We start from the raw sequence: 16902 nt of genomic DNA on the forward strand, positions 1-16902 counted from the left end.
TTTGCTCCAGTTAAGCTTCATAGGCCACTTGTTACACCATAACAAAATGCTATTCATCTCATCTTGAAGTTTACGAGAATCATTTAGGTCAGTAATATAATATAGAACACAGTCATCAGCAAAAAGCCTAATAGTTGAAAATTTCACACAGGAAGCAAGATCATTGATAGAGATTAGAAAAAGTAGAGGACCTAGAACTGACTCTTGCGGCATGCCTGACGTTACCGCGAGGGGCACAGAGGATGAATTGTTTGTGATTACGTATTGTGTTCTATTAGCAAGAAAGTTTTTAATACAGTCCAGTACTAGTGGGTCAATATTAAGAAAACTAACTTAATGGATTAGTAGGTTCTTCGCATGGGGAACATCTTCCGGAAAGGTGCTCCGGCATGATCACCGACACTCAGCGGGATATTGTGTTCAACTAAAAACGCCGTGAAGAGGCATTCTGCAGGAATCACACCGAGGTAGTTGTTGCTGTGTATAAAACTTGCTAGGCTCGGCTGGCTGTCTGCGGCTCGCACGCATCCCTGATGCTTTTTCGAAGTGATGTGGACCTTCATGTCAGACTTGCCGCCACGCGAGATGTTCACATCACAGGCACGTGTGGTGCAGAATCCGAACTTCTCCCCTTTCTTCGACTGCACAAAGCACAGAAATTCTGCGTTTACAATTTCAAAAACACTTGGAAGTACTGTCGGGGCTTCGAGCCCGCCATTGCACTGCCAAGCCACAACAGGCCAGAGTCGCACCGCATCCGACGTGACAGTTAGTCACACAAAAGGCAAGGCCAACACTGCAGTGACTGAAGCTGACTGAAGTCCAAACCTGTGCGCCCGCGCGACCAAAGGCAACAGCATGCCAACAGGTTTGTGGAGGCGCTAGAGGTGCTATCGGCACTATCGAGCTTTAGATATGGATTCGTGCACCCCCTAGTAGACAACAGAAGTCATTACAACCTTGCAGCAGCTGATTATAATACCACGCATGCGTATTGCCCTCTCGTGGCGGTGCGGGTGTAGTTTTACTACATTTTCACAGGTTTTTTTTTTTTTCACGAAAAATGTTTCCTTGAAAATTTCAAGCAAGATTCGAAAAATTGTAAGACTGCTCGAAATGTGTACATTTTACGAAAAATTAGGAAGAGTTGGCAGGTATTTTATGCCCACTTGTGCTGAGCTCGCGAAAAGAATAGATGAACTTCAATAAAAATTAGGAAATGAGATCGATAAATTTAAAGAAGACATTTTTGACAGGCTAATGGTAAAATTTAATACTACTGACATAGATTTTGGTGGAAAGAAAGAGCAGATCGGTAACCTTGTGTCGAGTGTTGAATTTCTCAACGACATGGTTGAAAAACTGCGCTCAGAAAACGCCTCACTTGCTAATGAAAACAAAGAGCTGCAACTGCAAAACACCTCACTCACTACTGAATGCCAAGAAATAAAGTTTGAAAACAATACTCTCTCTCGCAAGCTGTCTGATCTAGAGCAGTATTCAAGGGCAAACAATATCGAGATTAAAGGCATTCCATGTACCCAAGGTGAAGATTGCAGCCTAATCATACAGACAGTCAAGAGTTAAAATTGGCTGTCCTGTTTCGCCCATCGATCTGGAAATCGTTCACCGCGTTCCAAACAATGATGAAAACAACAAAAACATCATCGCCCAGTTTTACTCTCGAACAAAGAAAGCAGACTTCGCCGGCAAGGCACGAAAGGCGAAGCTTTGCCTCAGTGACATCGGCTTCTCTCGACCAGTTGAGGACACTAAATTGTATGTCAACTATCACTTGACACTGCAAAACAGAGCACTATTATCTAAGTAAGTCCCTGTCATTAAAGAAGGCTTAGAAATGGAAGTGCCTCTGGACAGTTAACTTCCAGATTAAAGCTGGCAAGAGCATCAGCAGTAAGGTGTTTCACATTGCTGACGAGTCTGACTTGGCTGTATTTACTTAATACAGCATGGTAGCTTAGGAAACTTTTCAGAAACTTGCGCTAAAAACAAAAACGTCTGCGTATTTTTCAACTAGCCGGTTAAATAAACTAAAATATAATAGATCATGCTTGGCCGTTCATTTTAACGCACGAAGCTTGCGCAAATACTATGACGACATTAATTCCCTTCTGCCTATGCTATCTTTCAGATATTCCATCATAAGCTTTACTGAGACTTGGCTCTGCAATGACGACAAAAACTTATTTTCCTTCCCTTCCTACTCAGTCAGGACCGTCATTTTTCCATCTGAGCTGAAACGAGCAAAGGTAATTCCAGTTTTTAAGAGAGGTGATCGTTCTTTACTAACAAATTCCTGCCCAATATGTATACTGCCATTTTTTAGTAAAGTGATTGAAAAGTTGATTACTGCTTGATTAACAAACTGTCCGACTAAATTTAATATTCTGTCCAATTCTCAGTATGGTTTTCGTCCTGGCTATTCGACTGACCCTGCTCTCATCTCCCTAACGGATCGTTTAAGGGAACCTATTGATAAAGGGTATTTTGCCCGTTCAGTTCTTATTGATCTTATGAAAGCATTTGACACTATTAACCATCACATTTTGTTTTTAAAATTGGAAGCTATAGACATAACTGGGGCAGCACTAATGTTACAATGAACCTAACTGCAGGATAGACATAACAAAGTCAACATTTAGAATGTTTTTTCTGAAGCTAAGGTTACTAACCTAGGGGTACTGCAGAGTTCTATTCTTGGACCTTTATTGTTTTGAATTTACATTAATGATTTGCCTGACTGCCTAACATCCTCACACTGTACTGTACGCCGATAACACAACCATTATTAACTACGATAAAAATATTTCGTCCTTGGTTACTAAACTCAATCTTGACTTGGCTAAAGTTGCAAACTGGTGTATCAATAATAATCTTATTATTCCCACCAAACCAAGTTTATTGTATTTAATTCCCCCGGAAACCATCATGTTCAGTTCCATTGCTGAATTTTGGTTCCCATTTTTTTTTATTTCCTGTTAGCACTCATTGCTCATTCTTGGGAGTAGAACTAGACTAACCTCAAGTTTCATTGTCATGCCCTCCATATTAAAAAGAAAATTGCTTATGGCATTCGGTTACCGATCAGAGCCCGCAAATTTTTTAACCGTGTTGCACTTGTCTCTCTATATTACGCTTTCATACACTAACACATTAACTACTTGTTAATGCGCTGGGTGAATACATATAATACTCACCTCAGTTCACTTCAAACTTTGCAAAACCAAGCAATTAGAATAGTCACCTCTAGCCCCTATAGTACTAGCGCTCTCCCATTGCTACACTTTCATAACATTCTCTCTGCCAACGAAACTGTGTTGTATAAATTGGGTATATTTATTTTCAAGTTATTGAATAATCAAGTTCCTGCATGTGTAATTTTTAAAACATGCCTGATAAATGGTAATGTCACTAGATTTGCTTTAAACCATAATCTCATTTTACCTCAGGTGCACCCCCATCTATGGCAAACAACCAGTTCATTTTTCAGCTTTTTCATTATGGAATTTCATACCACTTTGCGTCAAGACATCGCATTCAACATCCATATTTAAAAAACATTTGAAGAATTTTTTTCTAACAGAGAATATTTAGCGTTAACTTTTTTCTTTTTTAACTCCTATTCAAATATTCCACTGTTCTCGAACCTTTCTTTTTTATTAATGGTCATAGATATTTTGAAGGTTTTCTTTTGTTGTTTGTATTGTTGCAATAATGGTCATGCATATTTTGAAGGTTCTTTTGTAGTTTGTATTGTTGCATGTTTACATGAAATTTTTTGCTCCTTGCTCCTTGCATTTGTATAATTTCCTTTGTTAGATTTATTGTAAATCCCAATTGCACAAGCATATCTTGTTTTATATTCTCCATAACTTACTTTCTTCCATGCTTCCTTGTGTATATGATTTTAATGTGGTGCTCCACGTTGCTTTAGAAAAAGCATACTTATAATATTGGAGGTCCTGATACAATCATCGACTATAGGACCTCCTTCTGTATATTATTGTTCTTTATAATCTGCAATCTATTATGAATCAATCAATTTCAGCACCCAGCACCTGGAGTAGCATGCCAGGCAATCAGTCAGGCTAACATCTCTGGCATATCATCAAAGCTTGTATCTCTCTCTCACAGACTCAAGCCTTACTACTGCTATGTTCCGCAAGCACTCCACAATTCCCCTACCTTTTCCAGCAGGGCATGTGCTTGTGCGGTGTCAGATTTTCGGAACTGTCTAAATCCGGGTGTCTTCGGCTTCTGCAAAAGCAGAAAAAAGAAATTTGAAATAAATTGCACAGCATACCAAATTCGAAACATAAACACAGCACGCAAGTTTCCACAGGCAACCGTAAAAGACTTAAAGCAAGGTCAGTGTTGGCGTGCCCACTAATAGTGGCGGACGAAATGCTCTGAATGGATTAGCATCAAACGTCTTACTTCAGGCAGCCGGTAGAGCTTCAGCGTACGCTGCATTGTCATGTTGCGGCTCAGGTGAGAGAAACGGACTTCTATTAGCTTGCGTGGGTTGAGTGATCTGTGCCAGTACCTGGGGAAACAGAAGTCTGAATTTCATCATCAATTTGCTACAGGCCACTACAAACGTGGTGCTTTGGAAGTACAGTTAAACCTTGATATAACAAAGTAAAATTGGCAATTTGCTTTGTTATATTGATATTCTGCCTTTTACACAAATAAGTACAGTCGCTGATGAATATTTCTTAAATAGAAGGGGCCGCAACAATTTCCTAATTAGTGTGCGATCGGAAAAAGCAAATTTGAACAAGAAAGAATTCATTTCGTTGAATTTGAGAGTTGGCAACAAAAGATGCGTTTTCATGATGCATTGATATCTTCACATCGACAGTACAAAGCGAAGCCAGCCATGCTTTTGCGTCCACTCCCTGCAGCTCGCCCGCAGTGGGACAACGCTATCATGAAAAGCACTGGCAGCAGGGAGTGGATCCTTTGTCTGCTTCTCATTTCACAAGCCTCTGAAACTCAAGATAACGCAAAATACAGTGATAAATGCGCAAGAAGACAGCACACATGATGACAAACCATATCGGCATGCCCACTCTTTGCACATGCAGCAGATTATCTCTAAAACAGGGCGCATGGACTGCATATGTGCTCAGCTGTGCCGACAGCCATGCACATCCAGTTGCACTAGAAAAGGCGACGTGCGACAGCCTGCCCTCCACTCCCCATCCCCCTTCGCATGCACTCGATCGCATTATTATCAGCAAGCTCCCCCCATTTGCTCTTGCTCGTGCGAGTAGACAGCGCTCATTAAGCCACCATTCATCTCTCGGCTCACCCTCCTATGCTTGCACTCAAACCCAAAGTATACAGTGCAGTGGCCGCTACGGGATCTTACTGCACTTATTTAGACTTTACACGGAGCATGATGCTGTTCCACTTCAACAGTCGCTCTTGGTTGCACAGAGCATGATTTGAGAGGTGCATTCGCAAGCAGTCGCTTGTAATTCAGCCATTTGACTATTCGCATCTACAGAAGTTCCTATCTATTGGCTCGGTATTCTTTATGGCAGTGAAATTTCATTACATTTAAATTATGTACAAGCAAACTTCATTACATAGACGTTCTAAATACATGGTTTTCCATAAACAAGAGGTTATAGAAAGATAAACACTTTGTCACAGAGAATTTCGCTATAATGAATTTCTTTATATTCAGGTTTAACTGTACAATGACATTAAAAAGGAAATGAAACAGTAAGAGGGCAAAGCGAGACATTTAATCTAGAGGAAAGGCAGAGAGAGCAGGTGTCTTCCAGTCTGCAAGTCCACATATGGCAAAGAGGAGACCGAAGCAGTTGGATAAACCCTTTGTTGGACAACAAGAGATTGGATCGCTTTGTGCCTAAAGCATGAAAAGTGTGTTCATGATCACACATTTTCTATGAAAAGTCACACTGCGTGGGAGGAAAAGACGGATGTATATATCCCACTATCCACCTAGGTCATTTTTCCTAAGGAGGGCATTAAGTATCCTAGTTGCCCGCTTCTACCTTGTCATGGCTGCCTGCAAAGAGATCAGAAGCAGCTTAAGTACACCAGTGCACAATACAAGCTAAATGTGCATGTTTCTTTAAGGCGAAAGCCTATCTAGGCTCATGGTGAAGTTTGTGTCAGCGGACCTGAGGAAAAAAAAGAGGTGGCCGAAGGAAGCAGACGCACTTCATGGCGGCTTCATCTTCTATCAATGATTTCGCAGGGAAATCACCGAAAATCACCGAGATTTTGCTACCATCTCATGCGGCATTTCCCCTTGCTGTGGGTGAGGCGCATTAATGGCGAATCCTCACTGTCCCATCTCCCAGTAAAGCATCGCCAATAGATGTGACCCACTTCTCCACATAAGCAGCAGAGCGGGCAGTGGTCAGGAGTGCGGCAAAAGTCCGTCTTGCTTGGGTAGTTGTGCTGGGCGACAGGTGGGCGAGCTGGCAGTGGCGGCAGTGAACGACGGAACTGCGGCATTACGGGGCCCTGGCGCGGTCATGGAGAGGGACCTTGACAGCGGGCGACGGCGGCATAGGTCATCGCTTTAGACTGGGGCTGCAAGGATTGCAGTTGTACCTCAGGAACTCCAAGTGATCGCTGAAGCTCTTCTTTGATGATGTTGGCGATTGAGGTCACTTGAGGTTGTCACTTTGTAAGGAGCTTACGCAGTTCCTCGCGAATGATCGCTCTGATGGTCTCTCACAAGTCGTCGCTGCCGAGTGCTTGAACATCAGTATGGTTTGCTGTCAGTGTTCGGCAGTTATATTGCCTTGTTCACATATCGAGCGTCTTTTCAATAGTGTTGTGGCCTCGAAAAGAAATTCTGTGACAGTCTTGGGCAGGTTGCGTATCAATCAGGCAAATAGTTGTTCTTTCACACCCCACATCAAGAATTTTCTTCAGGCTTGTCAGGATCCGTGTGGCAGAAGAGGCGAGTCATCTCCATAACAATCGCTATGTTCTCATTCGGCAGCTGCATGCATGTTTCCAGTAGAGCTTGGGCTCTCTGTTTGTGCAGGACACTCATGAATCTCTGTAGGAAGCGGTTGCAGAACAGGTTCCATGTAGTCAGGGTCGATTCCCAGTTCTCAAACCAGGTCCTGGCTGAGTCTTCTAAGGCGAAGTACACATGCCACAGCTTGTCGTCAGAGTTCCAATTGTTGAATTGGTCAACTCTTTCGTATGTTTCCAACCAGTTATCCGGGTCTTCAAACGATGGTCCACAGATGGTCGGTGGCTCCCTGGCATGTTGCAGCACGATGGGGAACGCTGGGGCTGCCACTGGAGTTGTTGATTTGTCCACAATCTTCTTGGTTGTCTCAGGTAGAAGGCCGTGTTCTGGGGGCACGTGTTGTAGCCTACGGCTTGCTTGATGGTCCAAGACAACATTGGTGGTGTCTTTGCGGTCTGAGCTTGAATCACAGCTTGCCAGGGGTGTCCAGTACATGAATGCAAAGCACCTCCACCAGATGTCACATGGTAGTGACAGTCATGAACAAAGTAGCAAAACTGTAAATGGCGAAACTAACTCTTTATTGGGCGAACCTGTGCCCAGAAAAACAGGCTATACAAAGCACAACGATAGTGGCGAACACAGTTGGCGATCGTCGAAAATCTTATCTGCAGGTCAAGTGCGTCGGTTTTTATACATGAGTCATTGAAATTTCCAGAGTAATTGCTGGTGCCCACATGTCCTCCAGAAAGTACTACACAATTTGCATCGCTCGTACACTCAGACTACATAAGCTAAAGTGACAACAGACACTGGATAGAACCATCGATAACGCCAGAGAAACTTCTGATACCTGCAGGAGCGTTCTGCGGTGAGCGATAAAATTTAATATTTGTTGGCCGGTGAAAAGCGGCCACTGGTGGAAGATGAACAAATACACATATCAATATCATCAAGTACATTTTCAATGAAAGAATATGATGTGGACTCTCTTAAACCGAACATCAAGGAACCAGGGAAATTGGTTCCGTTTATCAGCAGTTCCATTTACCGAGAGAAAAAGCTGAATACAATTGCATGAATACAAAACCAACCAACCAACCATGAGGATGGTGTTCCATTTAAAGGGGCCCTGAACCACTCCTCGGGCTTGATGAAATAACATAGTCTGCAGGTAGCATATGCTGCTTTGAACATCTCAGCCAAGTTTTGCTGTCATGCGAGTGGATCGCGGTCGCCTTTTTCTCAACTGCTCTCTTTTTCAACATAAGGCTCTGTCCTCACTCTCTCCTAGACACACTATTTTGTCATTCCCTTAGACGGCTGCTAGCTGACATCAAGCTGTGGTCGGCTACATGGCGTAGATACCGCGGCCGCTGTGGGGTGCCGCCACGAGTCCACTGGATAAACGCACTGCGGCTCGTTGAGGACAACCGTGTTTGACTTATGTTTAGCACATCCCAGGCACCAAAGGCACACGTCATGATGTCTACGTTAACATCCAAAATGAAATTTGAACTGAGTGCCACGGTGACGTTTAGAAGGCGGAGCATTGTAGGCATGCCCCACTGCACCGTAGCCTTTGCAGTGCAAGGCATTGAAGAAGGAACGGGAGCACAGTGGAGGCCATGTTTGACTGCCAATAACTCCGCTTGTGCTGAACACATTAAAGTACTTTTTGTGGCGAAGTATTTCTGAGATAGCCTATTTTCACTTCAAATGCCTTTCTCCAATTCGATAAAAAAGTGGTTCATGGCCCCTTTTAAGTGATTTCCGTTTATCAAGATTCCACTGTAGAGGGAAAATGGCTTGGGCTTTTCTCGTGCCTTTAATCTAGTGAAAGAAAATGTTCTTTCAAAAGTCTCTTTTCATTAATTTCACAGTAACTGGTTGTTTACTAGAACAGAAAATCAAGGCTAGACTTCCGTTTCACGTATCTTAAGCTAGAACCACAGTACCGGTACATCAGTGGAATGACACAAACTTCCAAGTATTTCCTCATATTTAGGCCGTTGTGGTGTAGTAAATGTTCTCTAAACATGTTCAATTCAGTCTTTGGCTTCTTTAGAACAATGCAGTTTATCTTCGCCAATAACAAACTGACTAGGTCCACGCAGACGCCATCAAAATTTATGAAGTCAAGGAGAGCTGGTGTGGGAACATCAAACCACTGTCACCACCAGTCTTTTGCTTTTGCATCTTTTCAGCCTTAACGAGCTTCCTCCTAAGGTAAGAGTGGCTTTATTGGTAGTGTAGGAAGCTAATTTGCTGATACAGCTCAGCCAATTTTTCTCAGAGCAGCAAGCCAGCTCACCTGCAAGTTCCAATTGGTTTTGGCAAAACCACACCAGCTGTGTAGACAGCCTGGAAGATACCGCATCGGTTGACGCGCCTGGTGATCTCTCGGATCAGCACGGGGGCCACCCGCTTGGACCGCAGCTTTTTGTGCACACACAGGAAATTCACCTCAGCCATGCGCTGTGTGCTGCAAGCATTGCAAGCAGACATCCATACGATGAACAAAGTACAACCACAGTCAGGCTGAACAGCTAAACTTTCCGACAGACAAAGTGACATCAGTTGATTATCCTCCAAATTCAACGTCGCTTGCTATCTACAAAAGGCTTGTAATCAGGCAGAAGGAACTCAGCTAGCAACAGGCACCCTTGAACAATAGTCTTTAAATATAATGAAACTAGCAATACCTTCCATCACTTTACCTCCGACAAGACATGCAAAATTGGTTGAAATTATCTAGGGCAGAAATTAACAGCCTTTATATTTGAGAAAAGGGAAAGAGTTGAACAGAGTAAAATTAAGCAATGTTAAATTAATGGAAGTCAACAGTAATAATATCCAACTTTATTTACTCAAAATGAAAGCCTGTGATAAAACAAGAGCAAGTGAGTTGCCTACTCTGCCCGCACACTGGTCTAAGAACAAATACTTCGTGTAAAAGTTGTGTGCCTTCATTCATACATTTCAGTTTGATTATGCAAGCTCAGCATGATGTGCAAAGTTCAAATGATCTAATGTTCAAACAGAAACACTTTTTAAGATACATTGGGGACGCTGATACTTTCATGCACAATTAAACTCATATCAATTTAATGAAAGTTTACAACACTGTCATTAGCATTTTTTAGTCATTAATTTCGAAGTTAATAGCCTTTGATACACTGTAAAGAAATGGAGAGGTCCAAAAACACAGCAGCATGCCAGTTTGCTCAATGCGATTTGCATATCCTTATAAAAAACTGACACCAATAAGTTTATCAAAGAGCCTAATGCGTCAGGAAACCAAATAGCTGCGTGCTGGTACCACTCACTGGTTGTAGATACGTATCGTAGCTGGTACAGCACTGATGAAACCCACGAGCTTGTTGCTCTTGACAACGCGTACACCACAATGCCAGTCAGCAGTCCAGCCAGGAGGCTGTAGGGCCCTATGAATGTCAAGAACAAACTGTCAGATAAGCTTGTTCAAGCAGCTAGAACAATGATTACAGAATTTCAAGGTAATGAAAGTTTCTTATTAGTATTTAATAAAGAGCATACCACACAGCTTCCAATATCGAGAGAAAGTGCCGAGGGCAAAGTTGTTCCTACATAGAAGGTCTCCGTAACCACTGTCTTCTGCTTCAAAAGGTTGCAGTTTCGGTGGGTAGGTAATCCATGTTACTGTAAGCCTTAGCATAAACTAAATGGAGGCGCGGGAAAAGTATGCTTACGCAAAAGCCAAGCTCTTAGTGGCACCGCCAGGGATAACAAACCACAGTGCAAGGCACAAATAATGTCAAATCAAAAGCAAATCTGTGTTGTGTGTGTTGATGCAGATGAACCTGTTGATTTTGGTTTTGTAGAATCTGGTCTTTCTTTTCAATGTGATGCACTACCTCTAACAGTGCCATTGTGTGAGGGTGAATCAGAAAGTATTTGGTCCTATCTTTTATTAACCGAAGTAAGGGACATACGGGTAAATACAAATACGCATACTATATTCTACATACTTTACACTATTTTGCCACATAGTCCTCGCACAGCTTCAGACATATGTCTCATCGCAACACGAAATTTGAGATGCCCCTGTTGTCAGTCAGCAACGCATGTGGCCTCCCCAAATGCTCGTTGTCATACAAGTCTTCATGGCCATCTGCGAACTCACAACTCCACCTCCTCCCACTTCTCAAAGCAAGACACCTTTCCTCAAATGTGGGCTGCACTTCCCTGTGGATTCTTATGGGCATTCGTCCCTTGCTACATAGAAAACGAATCACACTTCATTGCTCATGCACCGTGGACGTGTGAAGCACAACTGCCATCTTCAACAACTGACCGCAGCGCCGTGCCATGGAGCTACTGGCAGATAAGCCCGGGCGGGTCCAAGAAAGGTCCACCGATGGGAATAAATATGTTGACTTCACATTTACAGCCATAATATGGCTTAAAAAAAAAACAAGAAGAAAGTAAGAAGAAAGAAAGAAGAAAGAAAAAAACAGGGGCAAAGACTTTCTGATTCGCCTTCATAGGTCTGGTATAGAAAGTCTTGTAGCCACAAACTATTTGGAAAAGGTGATGTCCATGTGTGCCATACGTGTCTTTTTCCTTCTGCATCTAGTTCACATTAACTTTTATGAGAGCTGCTTAGCATCTACACTACCAATGTGCACAAAGCATACACACGCTCGGCTTGGCAAGCTCATCCCACGAGACATGAGTGTAATCACGACAACAAAGCTTGCAGCAGTTTGCCCAGTGCAATGTTGACATACTACTAGCAAGGTTGATAAGGCATGGTTTTGAACACTGTCAGACTGCAACAAGGGCTTATAAAAAGGGATGTCAGAATATTTGAAATTTTCAAATATTATATATTTAATACAGTCAACGCTCGTTGCAACAAACCCGCATACAACAGACTTTCGGATATGACGGACTATATTTCAGCCTTGGTTTGTTCTACCTATTAATGCGATGAAGTTCTCTTTTAACTGAACGTGCTGCAATGGACTACTACTCTACAGCGGACGAAATTAGCGGCAATTCAAAATCGAGTGTATAAAATGCACGTTTGCCATGCCGACAGAGGCTGACTGGCGAGGGTCAGCCGATGATTGCAGCTCAGTATTGCACATGTGAGGGAGGAAGGCAAGGCGTACATGTGCTATCTTCTCTCGCGCGCGTGAGGCACAGGGAGGTGAGAGAGAGAGGGGGTTCAACTCCAATGGCTGCTGCTTAGGGCACAGCCACCGTATCTTGAAAGCGATCTGCGATATGAACAAAATGTGCGCCCGCACGGGCCTCATCTTCAAAGTGATCTGTGATATGGACAAAGTGTGCCCAGTGCCGGTAGCTTCGTATGCGCTGTGCTTTCGACGTTTAGTTAGCATTGAAGCAAGAGACCGCACGAAGGTCAATTCGCTTGCTGCTGCTGTGGTGCTTATCTTGATTGCTATGGCAAGCATTGATTGCTATGGCAATCAATGCTTCACCTTTCGGGCAACACTGCAAAACAGCATTTCCTCTGGATCTGAATTCATCTTACTGTGAGAGCAGTTACTCCATTCTTTCTCCCCTAATTGTGCCGAACTCCTACAAAACTAAGGAAATTATTTACCCGATTCTAATGTGCACCTTCTTTTTAAAAAAAGGGGGGGGGGAATTCGAAAAGTGCCTGCACATTACGATAGGATATGGAACCAGAACCACGTTCATAGCATTGACAACAGCCTACCATTAGAGCCGTCAGACTCAGTGTCATCACCATCACAAAGTGGTGACAGAGCACGATATTGTGAAAGTTGCTATTGATTCATATTGCGCTAGACTAGATCGTGAACAGTATTTTCGACTAATAACTTTTGGAGATACTATCTCTTTCGTGAGATTTCGTGCGACTCGCCTCCAAATGTGCTGGCGTAATCGGCTGCCAGCGTTTGTGGCGCTATGCCAAGCTCGCTATCTGCACTGTTGCGCCCCAAATTGGCAGTGCGCATTCTTTCGGTGGTTCCACCAAGGCAGCCCTCTTCATCAGTGCCTACCTACCTGGCAACGGGGGCCGGTACCGACTGTGACGGGAAAACAAGCGGTTCACTTGGAAGCGACACTGCAACAAGCATGTGGCGCCCCTTCGGCATAATCTTCATTGGCCTGCCAGGCTTAGTTAGGCAACCCCCCATTGGTCACCGCACCACTAAACAGCGACGAGCACAGCTGTTCGGCGGTCAGTCATCGTTTGTCACCACCACGCTGTGGAGCGTCTGTCTAACGAAGGGTGCCTCAAGCCCTCCCTTGTTCACAAACCCAGGCGGATTGTGACAGACATCATCTGCCGCCTTCCATGGAAGCGGTAATGAGTGCGAAGAGTAATCTCCTGACCCTGACAAGATGACCGCCATGGAGAGCAAGGAACCCAGTCGACAACTTTCATGGGGGAGCATGAACTGTTTCATGGAAGGAGTGCGAACGAAATCTGTTTCCAGATTGCCTCGTCCTTGCTTCGAAAGTTGGATATCAGAGGTGGAGTTCTGTGAACTGTACGGCCCCTCTGATTGGCCAAAACAAGATCATCGAATTCCCTTGTGCAGGAAACTAAGGAAGAAGAGCGTTTTAAAAGTGGAGCTTTGGTGTGCTGACGTGTCCTGACGTCTGCAGACATGTGTGTCCTGACTACAATCGGACTACTTGTTTCAATATGTAAAAAATAAACCCTTCTCACTCCTACTCCCGGACCTACTCATCCGTGTGTCCGAAGGATTCCTTGCCTAAACGCTACCCCGATTCCCAACAACGCACAGTGCCAGGAACGCTGTCGAATGCACACCGTACTTATTTGTTTGTAAGGCGGTCACGATTATAAGGTGAGGGTGCCAGTTGGAAGACCATAAAATATCACTTTATAGTGTGTCTAAAAGGCATCGCGGCGTGCACTGCCGTGAAGCCACACCTAAAGGCAAAATTTGTGTATGTGGCGGGGGAGTAACTACGAGGTTAAACATTCTGAGAAAAAACCTCGCCTTATAGTCGAATAAATACGGTACTTCGACAAGTACGATGCCGAGTCTCGCAAAAGTGATAGTAGCAGAACAAAAAGTGATTGATAGAGAATACTGCACCTGTGGGCTTGGTATCTGTGGCGAATGAGGTGCAAATGGTGACTATGACGTGCCGCTTTCATTATGAAAGCAAATTTTTTTTTAAATTTACCCTTCTGGGAAAGTAAATTCTGCTCGTCTCGTCTTTTCTGAGTGCGAATGTGGGGACATGCTATATTTTTACTTTATAAATTGTGTGTGTGTTACATTCAGCTGCATGTTACATTCAGGTGCACTTTTATTTTCTTACTTTAAGCTCACGAGAACTCGGTGGGCATTAGATTCGGGGACACGTTAGAAACAGGTAAATATGGTACCCAACCATTTGTGACAATGGTGGCAGAATAATGCACCGTCTTTGCAAAGGCGTTGCATAGCTTTCTTTGCAAGAGGAACACTGAGAATTACTGCCGCACAGAAAACCACACTATGAATCACTGTTGTATCATGTGCCAGTGACTCAGATATTTTGAAATATTTTGACTGCACAGCCTATCCTTTGAGAGCATACTATTGCTTGCTGTTGCCTCTGAAATAGCATGTGCTTAGAACCCTCTATACTGCAAGTCAGCATAGTGCATGCTACAGAAACTCCAAGATCTGTTATTTGCTCCAAGTCGCTTGACAGCTCAGTGATTAACATATATGGCTCCTACTTGCATGTCACTGTAATGGCAAGTTTCCTATTCATAGTAGCACTGACACCTAAGTGTTGGCATTGGGAAAATTTTTGCTACGGAGGTGACACAATCATGACATGATGGCAGCATAGCATACCGTGGTGTAGCAGAACAAAGGAAACCTAGTTTTGAGCTCTCAATTGCTTTCACAGTAAAAACAGAGACAGACAGACTATTTGGCAGTCAACCTAGTGCCTAGGTGCAGTGGCTTACCATTTGAGAAATTCAGGGGCATAGTCAAAGCGGAACATGTTGTCATCATCTTCTACATAGTTCTCATTGAGTAGCTGGTACAGTTCTTTGAGCTATGGCAAGGAAAGCAAAATAAACAAGATGAGACAGTGAGTGAATTCATCAATTCAATAAAGCAAGAGGAGGAAGCAGGTGAGTCACAGAGAACAACACGAATTAGGTTAAAAATAACACGGATCACATAATCCCAACCAACAGCAAGCAGACCTGCAACAATGGCAGCATGCAAATCAATGATGGTGCAAACAAAACTTTTGCAACTGGAGCAAACTGCCAGCGACCTGCCAGCATGAATAAGTTTTGGTAACCAAACAAAACAGCAGAGGGGCCCTCGAATACAACTAAACAATTGTACATATGTTAACAAAAAGCAAATCAAACTGTGCAAATGTTCATTCGGTGTATTGGGGGGGGGAGGGGGTTTCAGCGCTCGCAATAGTTGTGAAGCACCATTGCCTTGTGTTTCCGATAACTCCATGTCCCTTACCATCCAGACGCTAAAAGGTGCACGACGTACGTGACTCCTCTCTGCCGGCAGGAGCCGCTTTGTCCACCACCGGCTAGTGGTTACCTCAGCTCGTCGGGGTACAGGCCTTGGTGGGTGTGCACACTCTTCCATCATCTCAATGTCCCGAGGCGGCGCCTTGTCATCGTACACCCATCTGTTCCTGCTTGTTTCTCTATTTTCTCTGTTGTGAAGGTGCACGATGGCAAGCATTGGCTGAAGGATAGGCAGCCTCTCTAAACTGGGCTGTTTGTTTTTCTCTGTCACAGTGCTCAATTAGCGGCCATTGGCGACTATTTGGCCATGTTTTATATAGCAATTAGGTTCCTATAGAGTTGTATTGTTAAATGTGTTGTATCGAAACTCAGTCAAATAAATGTCCTCTTTTCTGTGGAGAGAGCTTTGCCTAGAATCTCCTTTGCTGCGCATGTGGTCCTGCCTTTCCCTTGCTGGGACCAGCTCGGCATGCACGCGTAGCAGCGCATCGGCACACAGAGTGGCCGGAGCAGATGCGGATGCGGCACCCTGTATGCACGGAGGCTCGTAGTGCTTGAACCCACAGTGGTTGTTTGCCGTGAGATTGGAGCGTGTGCACCATGATCAGTGTGTGTGACCACAGGTGCCACAAGATTTTTTTTTTATTTTAGGGATATTAAATTTCTGGGGAAATTGTTGCTTGTTGATTGTGCTTACAGATCACGCCGTCACCCCCGGGCAACTGTGTCTCGATGAGTTGGAGCCGAACAGGGACACCCCAGTAACGTACAAAGAAATCACTAAACACTTTTACTTGGGACAATGTGTATTTACACCCCCACACCCCGAACTAAACAGGCCGCAAGTGCTAACGCTACACTTGTTACAAACACATACCTATCCCAACCCCGCCATGTTACACATCACCTACTCGGACGTCTACCCCAACGATGCGTGCCCCCGTGCTGGGTCATGGCGACACTCGCACACGTGTTCTGGGAGTGTAGAACCGCTCCGTCCAACTCTACCTCAGAAAAGTGGGAGAAGACCCTACAAAGCCTGCTACTACAAGACCAGCAATGGGCCATCCAGCAGGCTCGCGCAGCGGCTGCCAGGTACTCCCTGTCGGTTCCTGCGTGGGATACGCCCACTGCGCGCTGACATGCGCCCTACAGGACCTTTATTAAATTTTGTCCAATCCAAATTGTCGCTTGTAAGATATGCAACTATGCTTACTATGCAAAATTATTCCTACAGTTGTTCTTGCACCACTACATGTAGCATACATACAGTTAAATGTCAATAAGACGAATTCTCTTAATTTGAACTGACGGATAATTCAACCTGCTCTGTTGGTCCTGGCAAAGTCCTATTTATTTCAATAGAGAAAAACAACCC

At 44.0% G+C, this 16902-nt stretch overlaps 1 protein-coding gene across 1 annotated transcript in view; it reads right to left on the bottom strand.

The window, feature by feature from the left end:
* The window catches only part of Nmt (N-myristoyl transferase), an 83862-nt gene that overhangs the window by 45506 nt on the left and 21454 nt on the right, over positions 1 to 16902 (bottom strand). The window contains exons 5-9 of the mRNA XM_075679686.1: positions 14985 to 15076; positions 10327 to 10443; positions 9312 to 9482; positions 4459 to 4567; positions 4207 to 4278 (exon numbers count right to left, since the gene is read on the bottom strand). Coding sequence (XP_075535801.1) covers positions 4207 to 4278; positions 4459 to 4567; positions 9312 to 9482; positions 10327 to 10443; positions 14985 to 15076 — 561 coding nt within the window. The remainder of the gene's footprint in view (positions 1 to 4206; positions 4279 to 4458; positions 4568 to 9311; positions 9483 to 10326; positions 10444 to 14984; positions 15077 to 16902) is intronic.

The sequence above is a fragment of the Dermacentor variabilis genome, chromosome 2, assembly GCF_050947875.1.
Source record: "Dermacentor variabilis isolate Ectoservices chromosome 2, ASM5094787v1, whole genome shotgun sequence".
Lineage (NCBI taxonomy): Eukaryota > Metazoa > Arthropoda > Arachnida > Ixodida > Ixodidae > Dermacentor > Dermacentor variabilis.